Source organism: Hermetia illucens, chromosome 2 (assembly GCF_905115235.1).
Source record: "Hermetia illucens chromosome 2, iHerIll2.2.curated.20191125, whole genome shotgun sequence".
In the NCBI taxonomy this organism is placed as follows: Eukaryota; Metazoa; Arthropoda; class Insecta; order Diptera; family Stratiomyidae; genus Hermetia; species Hermetia illucens.
This window is the reverse complement of record NC_051850.1, coordinates 185,988,054-186,005,231: the sequence shown is the minus strand read 5'-3', so window position 1 is coordinate 186,005,231 and position 17,178 is coordinate 185,988,054. Positions and strand designations below refer to the sequence as shown.

Below are 17,178 nucleotides of genomic sequence, written 5' to 3'. Positions count from 1 at the left end.
CTGCCTTAATAAGGAACTCCAAACATCCCGGTTTTGCGCCGAGGTCCACCAATTCGATATCCCTAAAACTGTCTGGCGTCCTGACCCTACGCCATCGCTCCATCTTAGGCAGGGTCTGCCTCGTCTTCTTTTTCTACCATAGATATTGCCCTTACAGACTTTCCGGGTGGGATCATCCTCATCCATACGGATTAAGTGACCCGCCCACCGTAACCTATTGAGCCGAATTTTGTCCACAACCGGACGGTCATGGTATCGCTCATAGATTTCGTCATTGTGTAGGCTACAGAATCGTCCATCCTCATGTAGGGGGCCAAAAATTCTTCGGAGGATTCTTCTCTCGAACGAGTTCGCAATTTTTCTTGCTAAGAACCCAAGTTTCCGAGGAATACATGAGGACTGGCAAGATCATTGTCTTGTACAGTAAGAGCTTTGACCCTATGGTGAGACGTTTCGAGCGGAACAGTCTTTGTAAGCTGAAATAGGCTCTGTTGGCTGACAACAACCGTGCGCGGATTTCATCATCGTAGCTGTTATCGGTTGTGATTTTCGACCCTAGATAAGAGAAATTGTCAACAGTCTCAAAGTTGTATTCTCCTATCCTTATTCTTCTTCGTGTTTGACCAGTGCGGTTTGATGTTGTTGGTTGATTTGTCTTCAGTGCTGACGTTGCCACCAAATATTTTGTCTTGCCTTCATTGATGTGCAGCCCAAGATCTCGCCCCAATGGCCGCCTGCTCGATCTGGATGAAGGCAGTTTGTACATCTCGGGTGGTTCTTTCCATGATGTCGATATCGTCAGCATAGGCCAGTAGTTGGGTGGACTTGAAGAGGATCGTACCTCTTGCGTTTACCTCAGCATCACGGATCACTTCCTCGAGGGCCAGGCGCATCCCCTTGTCGTAGACCGTTGTTGATGTCGAATGGTCTTGAGAGTGATCCTGCTGCTTTTATCTGGCCTCGCACATTGGTCAGGGTCAGCCTAGTCAATCTTATTAATTTCGTCGGGATACCGAATTCTCTCATGGCCGTGTACAGTTTTACTCTGGCTATGCTATCATAGGCGGCTTTAAACTCGATGAACAGATGGTGCAACTGTTGTCCATATTCCAACAGTTTTTCCATCGCTTGCCGCAGAGAGAAAATCTGATCTGTTGCTGATTTGAAACCTGCAGTGAAACCTGTTTGGTATGGGCCAATGATGAATTATCCGATTTAAGTCAAATATGCGCTATTTTGTTCGCACACATGTTGCCATTTAGAAAGCAACTTCATTATCCCGTGAAGATGTGTGAGGTCGACCGCTGCCCTGGTGGAACACAACACCATTCCTATTGACCAATTCTGGTCAATCGCCTGCTTCAAACGGTCGAGTTGCTCACAGTAGAGGACCGAATTGAGGGTCTGGCAATAGTTGAGCAGCTGATAGTGGATGATTCCCTTCCAATCCCACCAAACACACAGCAAAACCTTTCTGGCCGTCATTCCGGGCCTGGTGATCGTTTGGGCCGTCTCGCCGCGTTTCGACCACAATTTTTTCGCTTGAGATTTTCGTATGTGATCCACTTTTCATCACCAGTCACCATCCGCTTCAAAAATGGGTCGAATTCTTTCCGTTTCAGCAATGCATCGCAGGCGTTGATTCGGTCCAGGGTTTTTTTTTTGCGTCAACTCGTGTGGCACCCAAACATCCAGCTTTTTTGGGAATCCAATCTTTTGCCATTGGTTCCAAACGATTTTATGGTCTATACCCAGTTCTTGGCCAATCGAGCGAATGCACACATGCCGGTCTACTTCGATGATTTCGACGATTTTGTCGGTTTCTACGACTATTGGCCTACCAGTGCGGAGTATATCTTCGACATCTGCTGCACCAGAATGAAATCGATCGAACCAACCCTGTGCTGTGCGAATCGTTACAGTATCAGGCTCACAAACTTCACAATTTTTTTCGGCCACCTTCGTTGCATGTTTACCTTTCAGGTAGTAAAAACGTAAATTATGACGAATTTCTTGCTTGGTGGACTCCACTTTTGACGCGCTATAACTTGAGACTAAAACGTACGATCACAACACTGTCAAAAAAACATTTATAGGACAGATTGTCGTCTTCAAATCGCCGTATAGTATGACCCGATCCGATAAGTACAACACAAGATATGTTTAAGAGTCGCCATCTATTGACAAAATACGACATTTCTTTTACCCCAACGCAATATATCGATATGGCTTTTAAAGAAGTCTGCCTACAGTTGGAGGAGGTGGAACCGAAACCGGAGGGGAGCTGTGCCCAAAATTCCCATAGGGCAAATGGCCGCTCTACATAAATTGGAAAGGAAGTCAGAGCCGCCTTCAGCGGATCTACCATCCAGCGCTGACATAAAAGGCCTCTCATTCCCTCGGCAAATAAACACCGGATGTAGCCTATGCTCTAACAAATGCTTTGTGCTCATCCAGCAGATTGAATGGCTACGGAAGGAGATCCGGGAACTTAGGTTCCCACCGGAGCACTGCACGGCTCGCTCTTTAGCGACCGGATCCAATGAGGACTCGCCGGGCCCTGGTCATACCGAAATATATCTACTGTTCCAGCTGGAGCATCGCATTTGCCATCTGCGAATTCGGGTCGAAGACGAACCACCGACCTGAACACATTCTCCAGAGGAGGCAATTACCCGGACGACTGTGTAAATAAGATAGTGTTTGGATGGGGCCTCGATGCCGATTGACAGTTTCCTGGTTCGAGTGGTAAAGCTGACGGAAGATATCCTGAGAGAGCAGTTTCACTCCCTTGTTGTTAGCAGGACTTGTCCTAAAATGGTATTGCCGTCGTCGGTGAAAGGCTTGGTCCTCCGTCCTGTAATCGGCTGTGGGACGAACTGCTAGACCGGTTCGGTCAGCCTGCCTCCGATGGAAACATACGGAGGCTCTTGAGCAGTTACAGGAAGTGGGCGAGCTCTTCGACGGGTATATCCTGAGAGAGATCCACAGAGATGGGGGCCGTCCCAGAACATTGGAGAGGCTGTATCAACTAATTCACAGATTTGTCATGCCCGTAGTCCGTCTGTATCACCAGGCATAGGTCCTTCGCCATGCGATGATTCCGGGGTTGCATTTAACGTCTGTAGTCCGTCTGAATTTGACAAGGCTATAGTGTCTTCTAACGATAACTTTCTGAAAGTAACCGCAACACCCAACTCGGATTAGTCGATAAGCATTGTAGGCTCCTGGCGACTTATGATTTTTTAGCCGAAGAATTGCACGGACTGTTTCTCCTAAACTTGGTGGTGGCAGTATTTGTCCGTCGTCTTCAGCTGGCGGGACCTCCAACTCGCCGATGTTCTGGTTGTTCAGTAGCTCATCAAAGTACTCAACCCATCGCTCTAATATGCCCATTCTGTCGGAAATCAGATTTCCCTCTTTGTCTCGGCAGGATGAGCATCGAGGTGTATAAGGCTTCATCCTGCTGACTTGTTGGTAAAACTTCCGCGCCTGGTGCGGTTGCTCCCTGTATTTTTCTAGTTCACAGACTTGTTGGTTCTCCCAGGCTTCCTTTTTCCGTCTGTGAAGTCGCTTCTCCGCTCGACGGAGTTCGTGATAAGTCTCTACGCGTGCCCGCATTCTTTAAGAATGCAACATTACTCGGTATGCGGCATTCTTCCGTTTCGTTGCTAGCTTACATTCATCGTCAAACCAGCCGTTCCGACTCCTTTTGCGGCTGGGGCCAAGTATGTTTGTGGCGGTATCCATGATAACGTTCTTCAGGTGATTGTGAAGATCATTTGTTGATGCTTCATCTCCAGGTCCTGCAGTTATTGCGGCATCCATTGCCCTCTTATAGGTGTCGCGGAGGGTTGTGTTGTGGATGGCTTCAGTGTTCACTCTCACCTGATTGTCAGAGTGGATTCTAGGTGGTATTGTTATTCGAGCTCGGAGCACCATGCGAACAAGATAGTGATCCGAATCTATATTGGCTCCCCTATATGTTCTGACATTCATCAAGGCTGAAAGGTGGCGGCGTTCGATCAACACGTGGTCAATTTGGTTGAAAGTGGTCCCGTCTGGGGAGGCCCACGTATGTTTGTGGACCGCTTTCCGCGCAAACCAGGTACTTCCAACAACCATTTCGTGTGACCCTGATAATTGAATAATCCGCAGTCCGTTATCATTTGTTTTTTCGTGTAAGCTATGGGAGCCAACGTATCGTCTGAATACGGGCTCCTTCCCTACTTGGCTGTTAAAATCCCCAAGTATGATTTTGATATCATATCTGGGACAGGCTTCGAGGGTTCGTTCTAGTGCCTCGTAAAAGGTATCCTTCTCCGACTCTGTAGTCTCCTCTGTAGAGGCGTGAACGTTTATGAGGCTTATATTTCTAAACTTGCCTCGCAAGCGCAGAGTGCATAGCCGTCCGCTTATGTTTTCAAAGCCGATAACAGCAGGTTTCATTTTTTGGCTGACTAAGAAACCTACTCCGAGCACATGGTTTACTGGATGACCGCTATAATATATGGTGTAGTGGCTCTTCTCCAGGAAACCGGTCCGTGTCCATCGCATCTCTTGCAACGCTGTTATATTAGCCCTATATTGGGACAGAGTATCGGCTAGCTGCTTATCAGCTTCATCTCTGTACAGGGAGGGCACGTTCCATGAGAAAATGCGCAAATCGTTGATACGTTGTCGTTACCGGGTCCGTCGTTTTAAAGCCCATCCTGTCCGAGGCTCCTGTTGTGGCTTCGTAACAAGCTGTTTTCCGTGTAGGGTTGTCAGCCCTACCCAACCCCCAACCTGGAGGACCAGTTGGTACAATTTTTCCCGTTTTTAGGCGCGGGATACTCGCCTTCATCCTTCTCCGTCTGCAGCTTTTCGTTAAGAAAGGGCTCCCAGCGGTCACCACGTGGGGGTGGAGATAGGGTTTGGCAGTAGAGCTGTTGGTGTTGGTTCAGCAGGCATTTCCCAGGTTTTATGCTCCATCGTGGGTACCAATCCACGTTTCGCCCTGGGACCTATACTACCCTTTGACCACCTTTCAATTCACCGCCTATAAGCCAACAAAAGAAGCAAGGTGATCTATTTTTCCGCAGGCCTTCAACTAAGCTTTCATGAAATCTGCGATGAACCGGAGGCGGAGTCTGGCCATGTTGAAATATTTCCCTTGTAGCAGATTTTTGCACAATGACCTGGGTCTGCTGGCTCCTGACCTTAGTATGAGTAGCTTCGTAATACTGATGCATCTCCCATTAGATTTGTTGAGTTCCTAAGTCTGTGCCGGGGCTATTATCTTGACTTTGTTGCTGTACTTTACTTGTTTTGATTATGTAATGACACCAATGCTGCTTGGTTTCTAAAACTCCTCTCAAATTGTCAATTTTATATACACATATGGTTGAAAGTTACGCTAAGTGGGGTGGAGCGTGTCAACCATACCTACACACCATGGTTGACGGTTTGCTGAAATGTGTTTCAGCTCCTTCCACATCTTCCCGTTTGCACTCCTCTTCCACTATTGTGTGCCGCACGGGTATCTGGCCCATGCGTTATCAAAGTTCTTTTACAAAATTGCATCAGGCCAGAGTACACCGATGACACGGCGCAGACAAACGTTATCCAAGGATTGGAAGTTCCGAGTAACAGTACAGCATAGAAAGAACATTAGCACGGAAAATCTCGACTTGATATTGGAGTTGAGCTAGCTACACTTTCGGTAAAACTGGGTAGGCTGATCTAACGCTTTTAGTGCGTCGGGGTATGTCGCTAATGAAATTATTTTACGGAAACTGATGTTGGCATTGAGGTCGGTCGGGAAAAACGACGCTTCCTATATATAAGAAGTCGAAGACCAGAAGCCAGGAGTGCTTCAGCGAGTACTAAAACTGTTCATTTCTTTCATCCGCTGCCTACGCAAACCTGCTGAAATGGTCGCCACAGATTGAGCACTTCATTCAAGACGGTAACAGTACACTATACTACACTGTAGGAGGCAATGTGGTCAGCATTGCCCTCATGCGAGATTATTACCCTGATTTGACTCAGGTACTCATTCACAGCTGAGTCAACTGGTATCTGACGTCAAATCATGATACAAATCCCACTGCCACCAGTGAGATTTGAATCGCGATCTTCCGTAGGACAGCCTTGTGCTCTAACCACTCAGCTGTCCGCACACTCTGTCTAATTACTATACTTTTATGATTGTAGGGTAAACTTAAGGGGGATCAATTTCCCACAAACAATGACATATATACTATTATTCATTTTTTATAAGTAAATGTTGCCTTTGAAAAGTATCAGTCCAGACCTTTCATTTGATACCCCACACGAGTATATTTGGCGAAAAATATTACACTCCCCTTTCGCATGTATGGGAACCCCCCTTACTGCATGCGTGGGCGTTCACAGTTTCACCTTCCCACCAAATTTCGTGTCGATGGGAACAGCCGTTTCTGAGTAAAGTGCGTATGACAGATAATGAAGCGATTATAATAAATTGATCAACACTTTCGATGTCTTCAGGTGTAGCGACGCATTCAGGACAGTCGAAGAACCCGTCCAAATCGAATAGATTATAGACCATCGTATTCCATAAAGAACTGTGTTAAATTGTAATTCAATTCTCAGTGTTTCCGGGCAGATTTGTCCTCCTTTTCTGGTAGAAACAGTGCGCATCACTCGCTTGAAGATCCAAGGAAATCTCACCAGCGATGACGTTCACTGTTTGATCCGATACTGTCTCATATGCGCAGCACTTCGGCGGCGGGCCAGATCCCGACCGTAGACCGGACTCGCCAAAACCCATATAAGCAGCTGGACCATCCGCTAGCTCGACACACAGAATCAGCCTACTATATATCACCCTCTCTAACATCTTCACCATAGTGTCTATCTGACATGTGCGCCGGATGGTTTTTGGAGCTTCGGTAGCAGAATCAACCTCTACTTCCTCCACTGGGCGGGAAACATTCCTTCCGTCATTGACGATTCAAATGTTCATTAAGAAACATATGGACCTGATTTTAGCATCCGACTTCAAGACTTTCTTCGGAATTCCGTCCAATCCCGAAGCCTTATTATCCTCAATTAGCACACAATTCTCTCATATTTCCTCCTCGGTGACCTAGGAGGTCGGAAAGACGTCCTGTTGAATCGTTGACTAAGGTCCATTTTCTTAGTGTTGTGGAAAAAATTGAAATTATTTACAGCAAGGGTTGTGGACACGTCGATTAGGGTAATTTTTGCCCACGAATCTTGTTCATTACAATTTTGTCTTCTAATGGCTTGGCACGGGTTCGTATCTGCCTGAAAGAGTAACTGCAACTCCGTTTACTTTCCCGTGTGGTTTTCTTAAGGCTACTAGAAAGATTCTCGTCCTTTGGCGAAGTTTCACGAAGGAGACTCTAGGATTATTAACAGCGAGATTTCCTGGTTTTTTATTGTGATGGCGTTCTTCCATTACCTGCTGACATAGCTGACTCACATTTTCCAGCGCCGCTCCCTTCGGATCGTAAACTCCTAAAGTCGCCATGAATGTCTCCTTCTATTATAGAAAGTTCAAATGGACCAACCAGCTATCTTATTTTTATCAACTCCCGTTGCTCATTCGACTGTCGTCTCCCCCGTTTCTTATGCGTGTAGTGTTCACTCACCAGGAACAACATCCCTTTCGGCAACAAGGTACTTAGGTAAGTCAGATCGACGGTCAGCCCTAACTTCCATCTCCAAAGGTCCAACGCTGGCTAATACGATGTCCAGTTCCGTGAAGATGTCAAGTAGGATTTGGCCTCCAGTGTTCGTCACGCGGCTTCCCTACTCCAAAACCCACTCAGGTCAACAACACTTACGCGCCCTCATTCGCTTCGATGTGGAGGTCACCAATGCTATGTCCGGCATGCGGCTCGTGATGACCTTTACGAATGGCCTGGATTCGGCACTTGTCTACTCCAAACTCCATCCGAATATCACCGCTAAACATATCTACTATTCACAACAATTTCTAGGGTGGTCGTCAGTACCAGCGTACAACTTGATGTCATCTAAGTACATCAAGTGTGTCAGTTCGCACTTAGCAGGTAGGTCATGCTTTATTGCAAAACCATGGACTCTAGCATCATTCAATAGCCACGAAAGTGGGTTCAGTGCCACACAGAACCAAAGGGGACTCAACGAATCCCTCTGGAAGATGCCTCTCCGTATATGGATAGACTTTGAGGTATTGGCACCCTCAGATTAAGGCACTGGTAAGGTGGTATGCCACCACACATGACTGTCGTCAAAGATTTTATTAGTTTCGGATCAATGCGATACATATATAGGACATCGGTTCGCCAGGTATGCGGGACGCTGTCGAAAGTCTTGGCATAATCGATTTAGCAAGTAAAGAAGTTTCTTTGGCCTCTATTTTCTTGTCCTACAACTACCCAGTCAATAATAAATTGCTCTTTCCAATCCTTTGAACCGACTCGGCAGCCCTTCTGCTACTCGGCAGAATGTTTTTGACCTTGAGGTGGGCATTAACCCTTCCACTAATGATGGACGTTATGAATTTGTAGAGGATTGGTAAGCAAGTAATCGGTCTTGTGTTTGTGGGGTCCTGCACCGTGTCCTTCTTAGGAATAAAGTAGGTAGTCCCCGCAGTGAGGAAGGGTGGAAATTCCCCCGGCTGCCTCATGACCTGATTTATGCTGTGTGCCAACCGACTATGAACGCTGATAAATTTCTTATACCAGAAATTTTGCATCCGACCCAGACCTGGGCATCTCCAGTTCTTCGAGCTGTTTATGGCTTGTCAAACTTTCTCTTCGGTAACGTCCGCAAATACATGCCAGGCGTAGTGGTATGGCAGCTGCCTTCGGCGGTGATCCACTCAGCATGCTGGGCGGGTAACCCCCAAAATCCACCTCAATACTCTTTCGCTTCCATTACCGAAAACTGCACTGTCTGGACACTCTGTTGGGATTCGTTGGGTGATCTAAAAAAACTCCGCTGATTCCTCGCGTATGCTGCATTCTGGACACGTCTGGAATGACTTCCGCCATACCGCCGTAATCGACTGCATACGACAGAATGTTTCTGCTTTAGTGTGTCCAGAATTTCAACTACGGGTGTTTCGCCGAGGATTGCATAGTTCCTCTGAATCCTCTGCACTTTATTCTTCACCCGTCTGCTGGCATTGCCAGAGCTGATTTGAATCAGCCTAGCAATACCCCGCCTTAGTGAGTCCCGCCGACGTTTCAGACAAATTTTCCATGGTTGATCTCTTCGATCACTCAAACCAATCACACGAAAGCGAATCTTCCGACCGTCCAATCTGACAGCGGCAACTACGCCACAATACACAAGTGATTCTAGTTGCAAAAGTGACATATCAACACACAGCCGAGATACAATCTCATCATTGATATGAGATAGAATTCTCGAAATTGCTGGAGATTCATAGAGCCTGGGAATATCTGGTCTATGCAAAGGATCAATTTCCGAGAATTCTATACACGCTCTTTGGAGTTCGTCCCGAACCTCAGCGGAAACCTTAGCTAGACCGTGGCGAAAAGTGTTTCGGCGAATACTGAAACTGTTGCCTGCAGTACGGCGTGGTGTTGTTGATGTCGCCGCCTTTGCCCCATCAACTCTCGGTCACCAGTTTCCACGATGACCTTAAGTCGAAGACGCTCCCTGGTGATGGCCGGGAGTTTGTTGCTGCGAGTAATAAAGCGATAGTGGTCTGCGACTCGCTGCGCAGTCGCGTGCGCGAATGGCAGGAAATGCTCGACGAATTTTTGGTGCAACAAGCTGCGGTAAGATGTGGTACCCACCCCCGCCGTTATTTCGTAATAGAAACAGATGATGAAGAGGTCCATTTCAGTCCACTTCATCTGCTGTCGGATAGGCATGCTGAAGTAGTCGCCACAGATTGTCGCGAAACAGCTGCAGCAGGCGGAGCAATGCTCCTGGTCGTCGTGGCGCCTAGACGTCGAACTAACACACGACTAACTGTTTCGACGCCCGACCCAGTCACCAAATCAGACGACTCCCACCGGTTATCCGTACCGGACCTCAAGCTCTTCCTTCTTCTCGTTAGATGGATTTGCATTTTATACCTAACTACCAAGTGGGCAGTGGGCTTCCTACTCACTGAGGAAGCTATCACCCCACTTGAGAGGAAATTAAATAAATTGATAATGTTCTGGAGGAAGAGTCGAAAAAAATCTCCGCTCGTTGATTTTTTTTATAAAACCGGGCGGGCGGGGGAAGGAGCTAGGTTGTGGGTTGGGATGGGGGGCATGCGAGAGTTGTTTGGGAAAGGAGTGGCGTGGAGGATGGGTGGCTTTTGAAAACTGGGATGAGGAGTAAATGCCGTTGTAGAAGATTACCCTACCGTCGGGGTCGAACAGGAGGTTTCAGGACTGGAGAGATAGGAGGATTTGAGGGAACAGATGAGTTCGTAGAAGATTCTCTTCGACGATCTCGATCTGCATGGCCTAGGAGATAAGTGGATTTGGATGGGATAGGCATTTGTCGAGGAATTTGAGGGCGTAATGGGCTAGGACGGCGATCTGGTAGGGAGAAATGTCGGACTAGAAGATGAACCCGAAAATGAGGAGGGGACGGATAAGCTGCTTGTAGCAAAACAACTTGACTTTCTGAGGTGTTGGGCTGCTGTATTTTAGGATTGGGTAAAGGAATTTGAAGGCACCAGTTGCACGGCTTACTGCCTTCGTAGGTGAGTTCCTTTACGGTTGGGATGGTGTCATTGTGGATCTTCAGGAATAGGGTAGATATGTCGCTCCTCATTTTCGATGTCATCTTAGCGGTACCGCAGAATACGATGGTCTCGCACTTTTACGGGTTTAGGGATAGTTTCTAGCAGGTGAAATACCGGTAGAGCTCACCCAAATAGGAATTTAGGTGGGCTTCACCGGCTGGGATATTTCTGGCGGAGGTGTAGAGGATGAGGTCATCCGCGTATTGGAGGATTCGGATTGGATTTGGGTGTGGAGTTGATTTGAGTAGGTCCGCAGTGAACAGGGAGAAAAGGGTAGCGGAGAGGACTGATTGCTGAGGGTTACCAGCCGGACTAGAATATGGGGAAGAGAGGTGTTCACGGAGTTGAACTTGGGATTTCCGCCCATCAAAAAAGCTAAGAATTAGCTTGCAAAGATGCTAATGGAACTGAAGGAATTCCGAAAGCTTGTATGCGAGTCCGTATTGCCATACGGAGTCGAAAGCTTTCTTTATGTCGAGGGGACAGGCTGAGGTTGAGGCCGAGTAGAACGTCCGATTTGAGCACGATGAGTGCATCCTCAACCGATTGTTTGGGTCAGTTGGCGAATTGGAATTGTGGGAATGAATGGTTGGAGTCACAGTGCTCGTCGATAATGACTTTGATGATCCGCTCGAATATCTTGGCGGAGGATGAGAGGATTGAGGCCTATGCCTGTAGCTGCCGGAATTTAGAGGATTTTGGTTGTTTTTTGGGATAGAAACAATTCGAGCACTCTTCCAATCTGTTGGGAAGTGGGCGTTGAAAGGCAGTGGTTGATGATGGAGGACATCATGGGAACAATGCTTGAGGCGCATTTCTTGAGGACGATGAAGGGGATTTTGTTAAGTCCAACTGATTTTTTTTGTTTTTGGAGGCAGCGATGGCCCTGACAGAGTCTGGACTGACAAAGTGAATGGGAAGGACATTTTCTCGATGACTTGGGTCGGCGAGGGCGTGGGTGAAGGGATTTTGTTTGGGTTGGGGAATGAGGTAGGAGGGGTGGGCTAGGAGTTAGGAGGTCTTTCCGCTTACCTCGTTGTCGAAACTTGGTTCACAGAAGTGGAGGGTACAGTGGTGGACTGAGAGGAAGTTGTGAGCGAGGAAGCTCACTTTTTCTGTGGGTGGGATGTTTTGAGGTAGGATTGCGTTTTGTTGGACTGATTGCCTAAACACGGGCAGGTTTTCCTGAGTTCGTTGGGAACTATACAGTTGAATGGGAGTAGGAGAAGGTGAAGTTTGGTTTCGAGGGCCAAGTTGATGTGTTTCCAGTTTGCGCGCTGGAAGTCGGGAACTGAAGGTGGGGTGGACCGAACGACTCTGTCCGGGAGTTTTATGCAAAGGATTATGGCATCATGGTTGCTGATGCCGGGGACCGTTTTTGTGCGTTTCTCTTTGCCACCACCTGGATGAAGCGTGGGCACTTCCTGTAATTGGCGGGGTGGTCGTTGCCCCCACAGTTAACACACTTCGGTGCCTCCTCGATTGTTTTGGCGCATTCGCCAGGGTGTGTAGCCGGTCGCACTTAACGTGCCAATTTTTGCACTGTAGCACTTGTTTGGTTTTGATTTGTTCGAAGCGAACACTCATGTGCTGGATGGCTTTCACCTCGCGGAGCTGTTCATCGCTAAAGGTCGCGTCGAAATGTGACCAACCACAAGTCAAGATTAATGTTGTTGGTTTTTACCCAGATCATGGCAAAGGATTTTGCGCTCAGGGTGCTTCAGACTCCCTGAGCCTTCAATTCTTCGACGATCTCCTGAGGAGAGAACGTCGTATCAAGGCCTCGGAGGACGAGGCTGGTCGTCTTTTCAGAAGGGAGGGTGTACGTGAAGAACTTATTCTTGTTCTCCATGAGGATTTTTTTTGGCGGTCGAGTAATCTTCCGGGGTTTTTGTAATGATTTGGTGTGAACTACTTGATTTCTTTATCAGGTAATTATTAGGGAGAGCACGGGTTATGTTTTCTTTAATATCTTTGAAGGTAGCCGAGTTTTCGACTACCACGAGTGGAGGTATGCTTCAACTTACCTCCTTTTTAGATGAGGCTGCAGCCGCTGGTCACGGTTGTTAAGGTTGCGGTTGCTCCGATGATGGCTGCTTGGCTGCGCTGGTGGGATGTAGCTTCTGCAAAAAGCACCGGTACTGGGCCTCCGAAGCCCTATACTTTCTTTCTCCTCCCCAGATTTGGTTTGATTTCTGGGTATCCTTCCCATAGCCAATTTTTGTCCAAAAGTGGGATTTTCTCTTACCTACCTAACCTGTAATCGCCCCTCGTGTTTATAACGGCATGCAATGTCTATAATTTTGTAGTTAACGCAGACCCATCTTTATTTATTGTTTTCAATTAAATTATTCTTTTGTATTTAAATATTTTTCACGCTCTCTGTATTTATTTTCAGGACAAACAACCAAAATCCCTTCCACATGGCTCACCGAAACTCCGTAACAAAGTACCGAAGTATCGTCCACAAGCTCGCAATAGTATTGATGTTATACCCAAAACTGATCACCCCCTGCTACGTGACACGCTAAGTTTGAATAGCATGAAATAATATTATGACTCCAGCGGTCTCCATTACATGCAGCTCTTTTAACTTAACACATCACGCAAAGGGGAACCATTGCTGTTGTTGATTGCGTTACTCAAGAAGCGAAACCCACTTATATACTCGATTGAATTTTATTATTGACAAATTGTCGACACGGATTGCTTTCGACAAATATGTAGGCGTGCATTATACAGAAAAGGATGCAAGAAGAGCTAAAGTAGTAGAAATAGTTGAATTTATTTACATGTCCTTATGCGAATGAAGTACTAACCTTCGTGAATTAGACATTTATTTTCTTCCATTCGTTTTATATGTTATTATATTCTTAAAATATATGAATGTATATTTATTTCGATTAAATAGTTTCTCTCGTGTTTCGCGCTGTTTGCCGAGTTCAGGTTTCATTCAGTCGTTCGAAAAGTTGTCCTCGTTTGCAACTGATTTGGTTTTGAACTTGAAATTCAGGCAAACTAAGCAGTTTGTGAAATTTACGAAATAGTGCTGGATTTGGCCACGTTATAAATATGAACGTTCTGAATTGTTGCGGCTTATATGACCGAAAAAAGGATTGCTATCAAAATCTGTTAATTCTTTTCTTTTTAAACGTTGCTTTACTTTGATTAATATTCCCCATTCAGTTTGTACGTTAATCAATAGAGTGAGAGGAAGATCACAACTAAATACGTCCATCAGCTCTCTAGTACCAAGTATTTGGAAATATATATATCGTAATGGATAATTTGAATATTTTTCTACGAAATAACATTACCGACAAAAAGTATTATTGTCTCCCTCGACATCAATCAAAACTTAAACCGTTGACTAAAATCATCTCACTCTGTTTTGCTTTCCACGATAAATACTGCACATTTCGGATAAAAGCAATTAATTCAATTAAATCAAACTCAGTGTTAGCGAAATCAATAAGTTACTAGGACCGTTTACATACGACACTCACATGTTTAATAAAAATCCACCGTGAAAATGTGAACATGAGAAAGGAAGAAATTTTGTATAAAACTAAACAAACAAAACAATGACACTATTTTTGCACTGCTTAACATTTCGTTGGACTAAGTCACGAACTCTACCGATCATTTATGTATGTACTTTATCATTTTCTTCAACACAAATAAGTTCAATTGGAATCTTCAAATGTATACACAATAAGGAAGCATTATAAATAACTGTAAAGCTTGATGAATAAATCATTTAGTTGGAGAAGCTTAAAACTGAAGTTTGAGTCTCTGAGTCCTAGGGAAAGAAATTAGTAGATTTTCATAGCCCACAGTCCTATGCATTTACATTTATTGCTCAACATCCTTATGGCATACTGTGTATGAACATGTGTATAATGCGGACTCGGAATCCTTCGCTTACTTTCGCGACTTCCTGAAATTTTACCTTTCTCCGTCATCGACTCTTTGAGAAAGTACATTTTATTAAATGCCATGACCACCAGCAGAAGCGTCATCCTTTTCCTATTTTTTGACTCAGAATTTATGTAAAAGCATCGTTAAAATCAAAAGGTATTGTAATTAATTTTGGCGGTGGCCAAAAGACCATCCTGGGTGACTGGAATCGACAAAGAGGCAGAACAATTCCAGGAACCAAAAAATTTGGCGAAATTTCAAATTCCGAGTCGCACATCACGCACAGACATGAATTTTCTATCCCTAGCATTTTTTAAAACAAAACTTTATTAAAATCGGGTTACTGTCTGTCTGTCTTTTTGGAGTTCGCTGGTGTCCGCCTAAGCGACTGGTTTGTTCCGCCGGTTGCTCTTGCTTATGCTGTGGGGCTGCCAAATCTGGCTTTTGCGCTGTTGCCAAGTTTTCGAACATCGTTATTCAGTTGTTTAGCCGGTTCAACGATAGACCAGTACAAATTAGAGATTTAATACACGTGCCTTCTCGATAACAAAGTGAAACCGGGACAGGCTTCGCGCCGCGAGTGCGGAACTCATCTTTACCCGAGGGACACTAAACCACAACGTGTAAAGGACACGAAACCAGCTTACACTATCGCCGCTCATGGACTGGGAAATTCCAACATCACCACACAACTCCTGCATTCAGCCGTCAAGACCGTTACGGCAGAAGAAATTATTAATGACGACTGCCCTGCCATAATCGACAACGACCAGAGCTTCCCTCCTGGGGACCAGTCTGACGCTCGGAACGGTGAAGCAAATTCCTCGTGTCAATTACCTGAAAGGATTCCAAGACAAATTCAAACTCTTCCACCCAATCAGGATCACCAAACTGGAAGGCCATTCCTTCACCATGAAAGAGGAGAAGCAACCAACCCTCATCCTCAGAGGAATCTCTCCCCACAAATTCACTTCCGAAGACTTTGCTTCAGAAATTAAGGTTACGCCGATCCGCGTATCAAGACTTTCCACCCCGTTTATCCGCTAACAACACCAACCTGAGCCTCTTCTGTGTAACCCTCAACTCTGCGGCAGATGCCAACATAGTCACCAAACAAAATATCCTACTTCATCAGCGGATTAACAGGGAAAAACCCAGAAAAGGAGACATCATCGTTTCCTCAAACTGCGAATACGACCCCAGATGTGTCAAGGGACTGCTGCCGATCGACTGTACAAGACAACCCCGACAACCCCGCTGAAATCAATTCAACGCAAAGAGAGAGCTAAAAGCATCCCGCACTCCTGATCCCGTGTCTCTCAGCCTAGCCTTCTGCCTGATGCCAACTGGACTACCCCTCCCTCACTAATCCCGTCTTTCGCCGCAGTGGCCAGGGGTCGAGTAAGACCCGAAACCCTTAGCTTTTTATGGCCCCCACATTCCATTCCCAGGGGCCCATTCATGAAAACCAGGTCCCTATTCAATATGTCATTCCCCTCTCTGTGGAACTACTCTGTGACTTCTATCACAACTATCTCCGTTTCCCCCCTGAAGACAAACCCGAAGCGTACCTAGAATTCCTCTTCAAATTGCAAGACAACCAAAACGAAGGTGCTCACACTCAACAATAATTCGCTAATTTTTAACGACAAACGTTTCGCTCTCCACAAGCTCCACGAGAATTCCAATCCTAACCTCGCTCTCCTAAACGAAACCAGACTAAGGGAAGTTCCCAACTTAAAACTACATGCTCCCGCAGCCATCCTAGTCAAAGCGGGACTTAGGGCAAATAGCATCCCATCGACTGCACTGACATCAAACTGCCTGTTAGCAGTAGTCAGATTTCCTGTTAGGAGTGGATTCGTCCTTTGAGTCCTAGTCAGCTCTCTCTGCTTCCCGGATAGCACAGGTCACAACCTCATTCCCATTCTCTCCGAACTCTGGAAAATCGCGGTCAGTTTCGATGCCTTCATCCTCGGCGGTGACCTCAACGTGAGGCACGTATCTTGGGGCGACTCAGTAACTGAAATAATAAAAACTTGTTTCTTTTTCGTTAGTGTGGATATTTATTCTTGCAAATACCGATATTTCGGAAACCACTTGTTCCCTTCATCAGTGCTAACAAGTTTGCCTATTAATTAATCGTTGAAAACACCGCATAATTTCACTCAGACTCAGTAACGACGAAAACGGCAAATTACTCTTTGATCGATTTCAGTCAGGCCCATTCCTTAGCGCGAATATCATTAACGCAAGAGTGCCATCTTTCGCTCGTGATGTCTTTTTTCCTAGACGGCTTTATAATCTCGTCCAATCTCTCAGCATGTGTCGCTAGCTGCTCCTCTTTGGCAGCCCACTCCGGCTACCATGCCCCCAGCCTCTCTTTGTATCTACAGCAAATTTTCCCTTACCCGGTCCAAGGATAAAAAATTTTTGAGCCTCGAGGGCATCTCAAACTTTGTACTGCGGAAGTGTGTGCCTACCATCACTGAACGTCTCAC

General features: G+C 46.0%; 1 protein-coding gene across 5 annotated transcripts in view; it reads left to right on the top strand.

Moving 5' to 3' along the window:
• The window catches only part of LOC119650435 (rab GTPase-activating protein 1-like), a 48,137-nt gene extending 33,601 nt beyond the window's left edge, over positions 1 to 14,536 (top strand). For all 5 annotated transcript variants that reach the window (XM_038053256.1, XM_038053257.1, XM_038053259.1 and 2 more), the window contains one exon: positions 13,155 to 14,536. In XM_038053256.1, coding sequence (XP_037909184.1) covers positions 13,155 to 13,307 — 153 coding nt within the window. In that variant the 3' untranslated portion in view covers positions 13,308 to 14,536. The remainder of the gene's footprint in view (positions 1 to 13,154) is intronic.
• Positions 14,537 to 17,178: the final 2,642 nt, after the last annotated feature.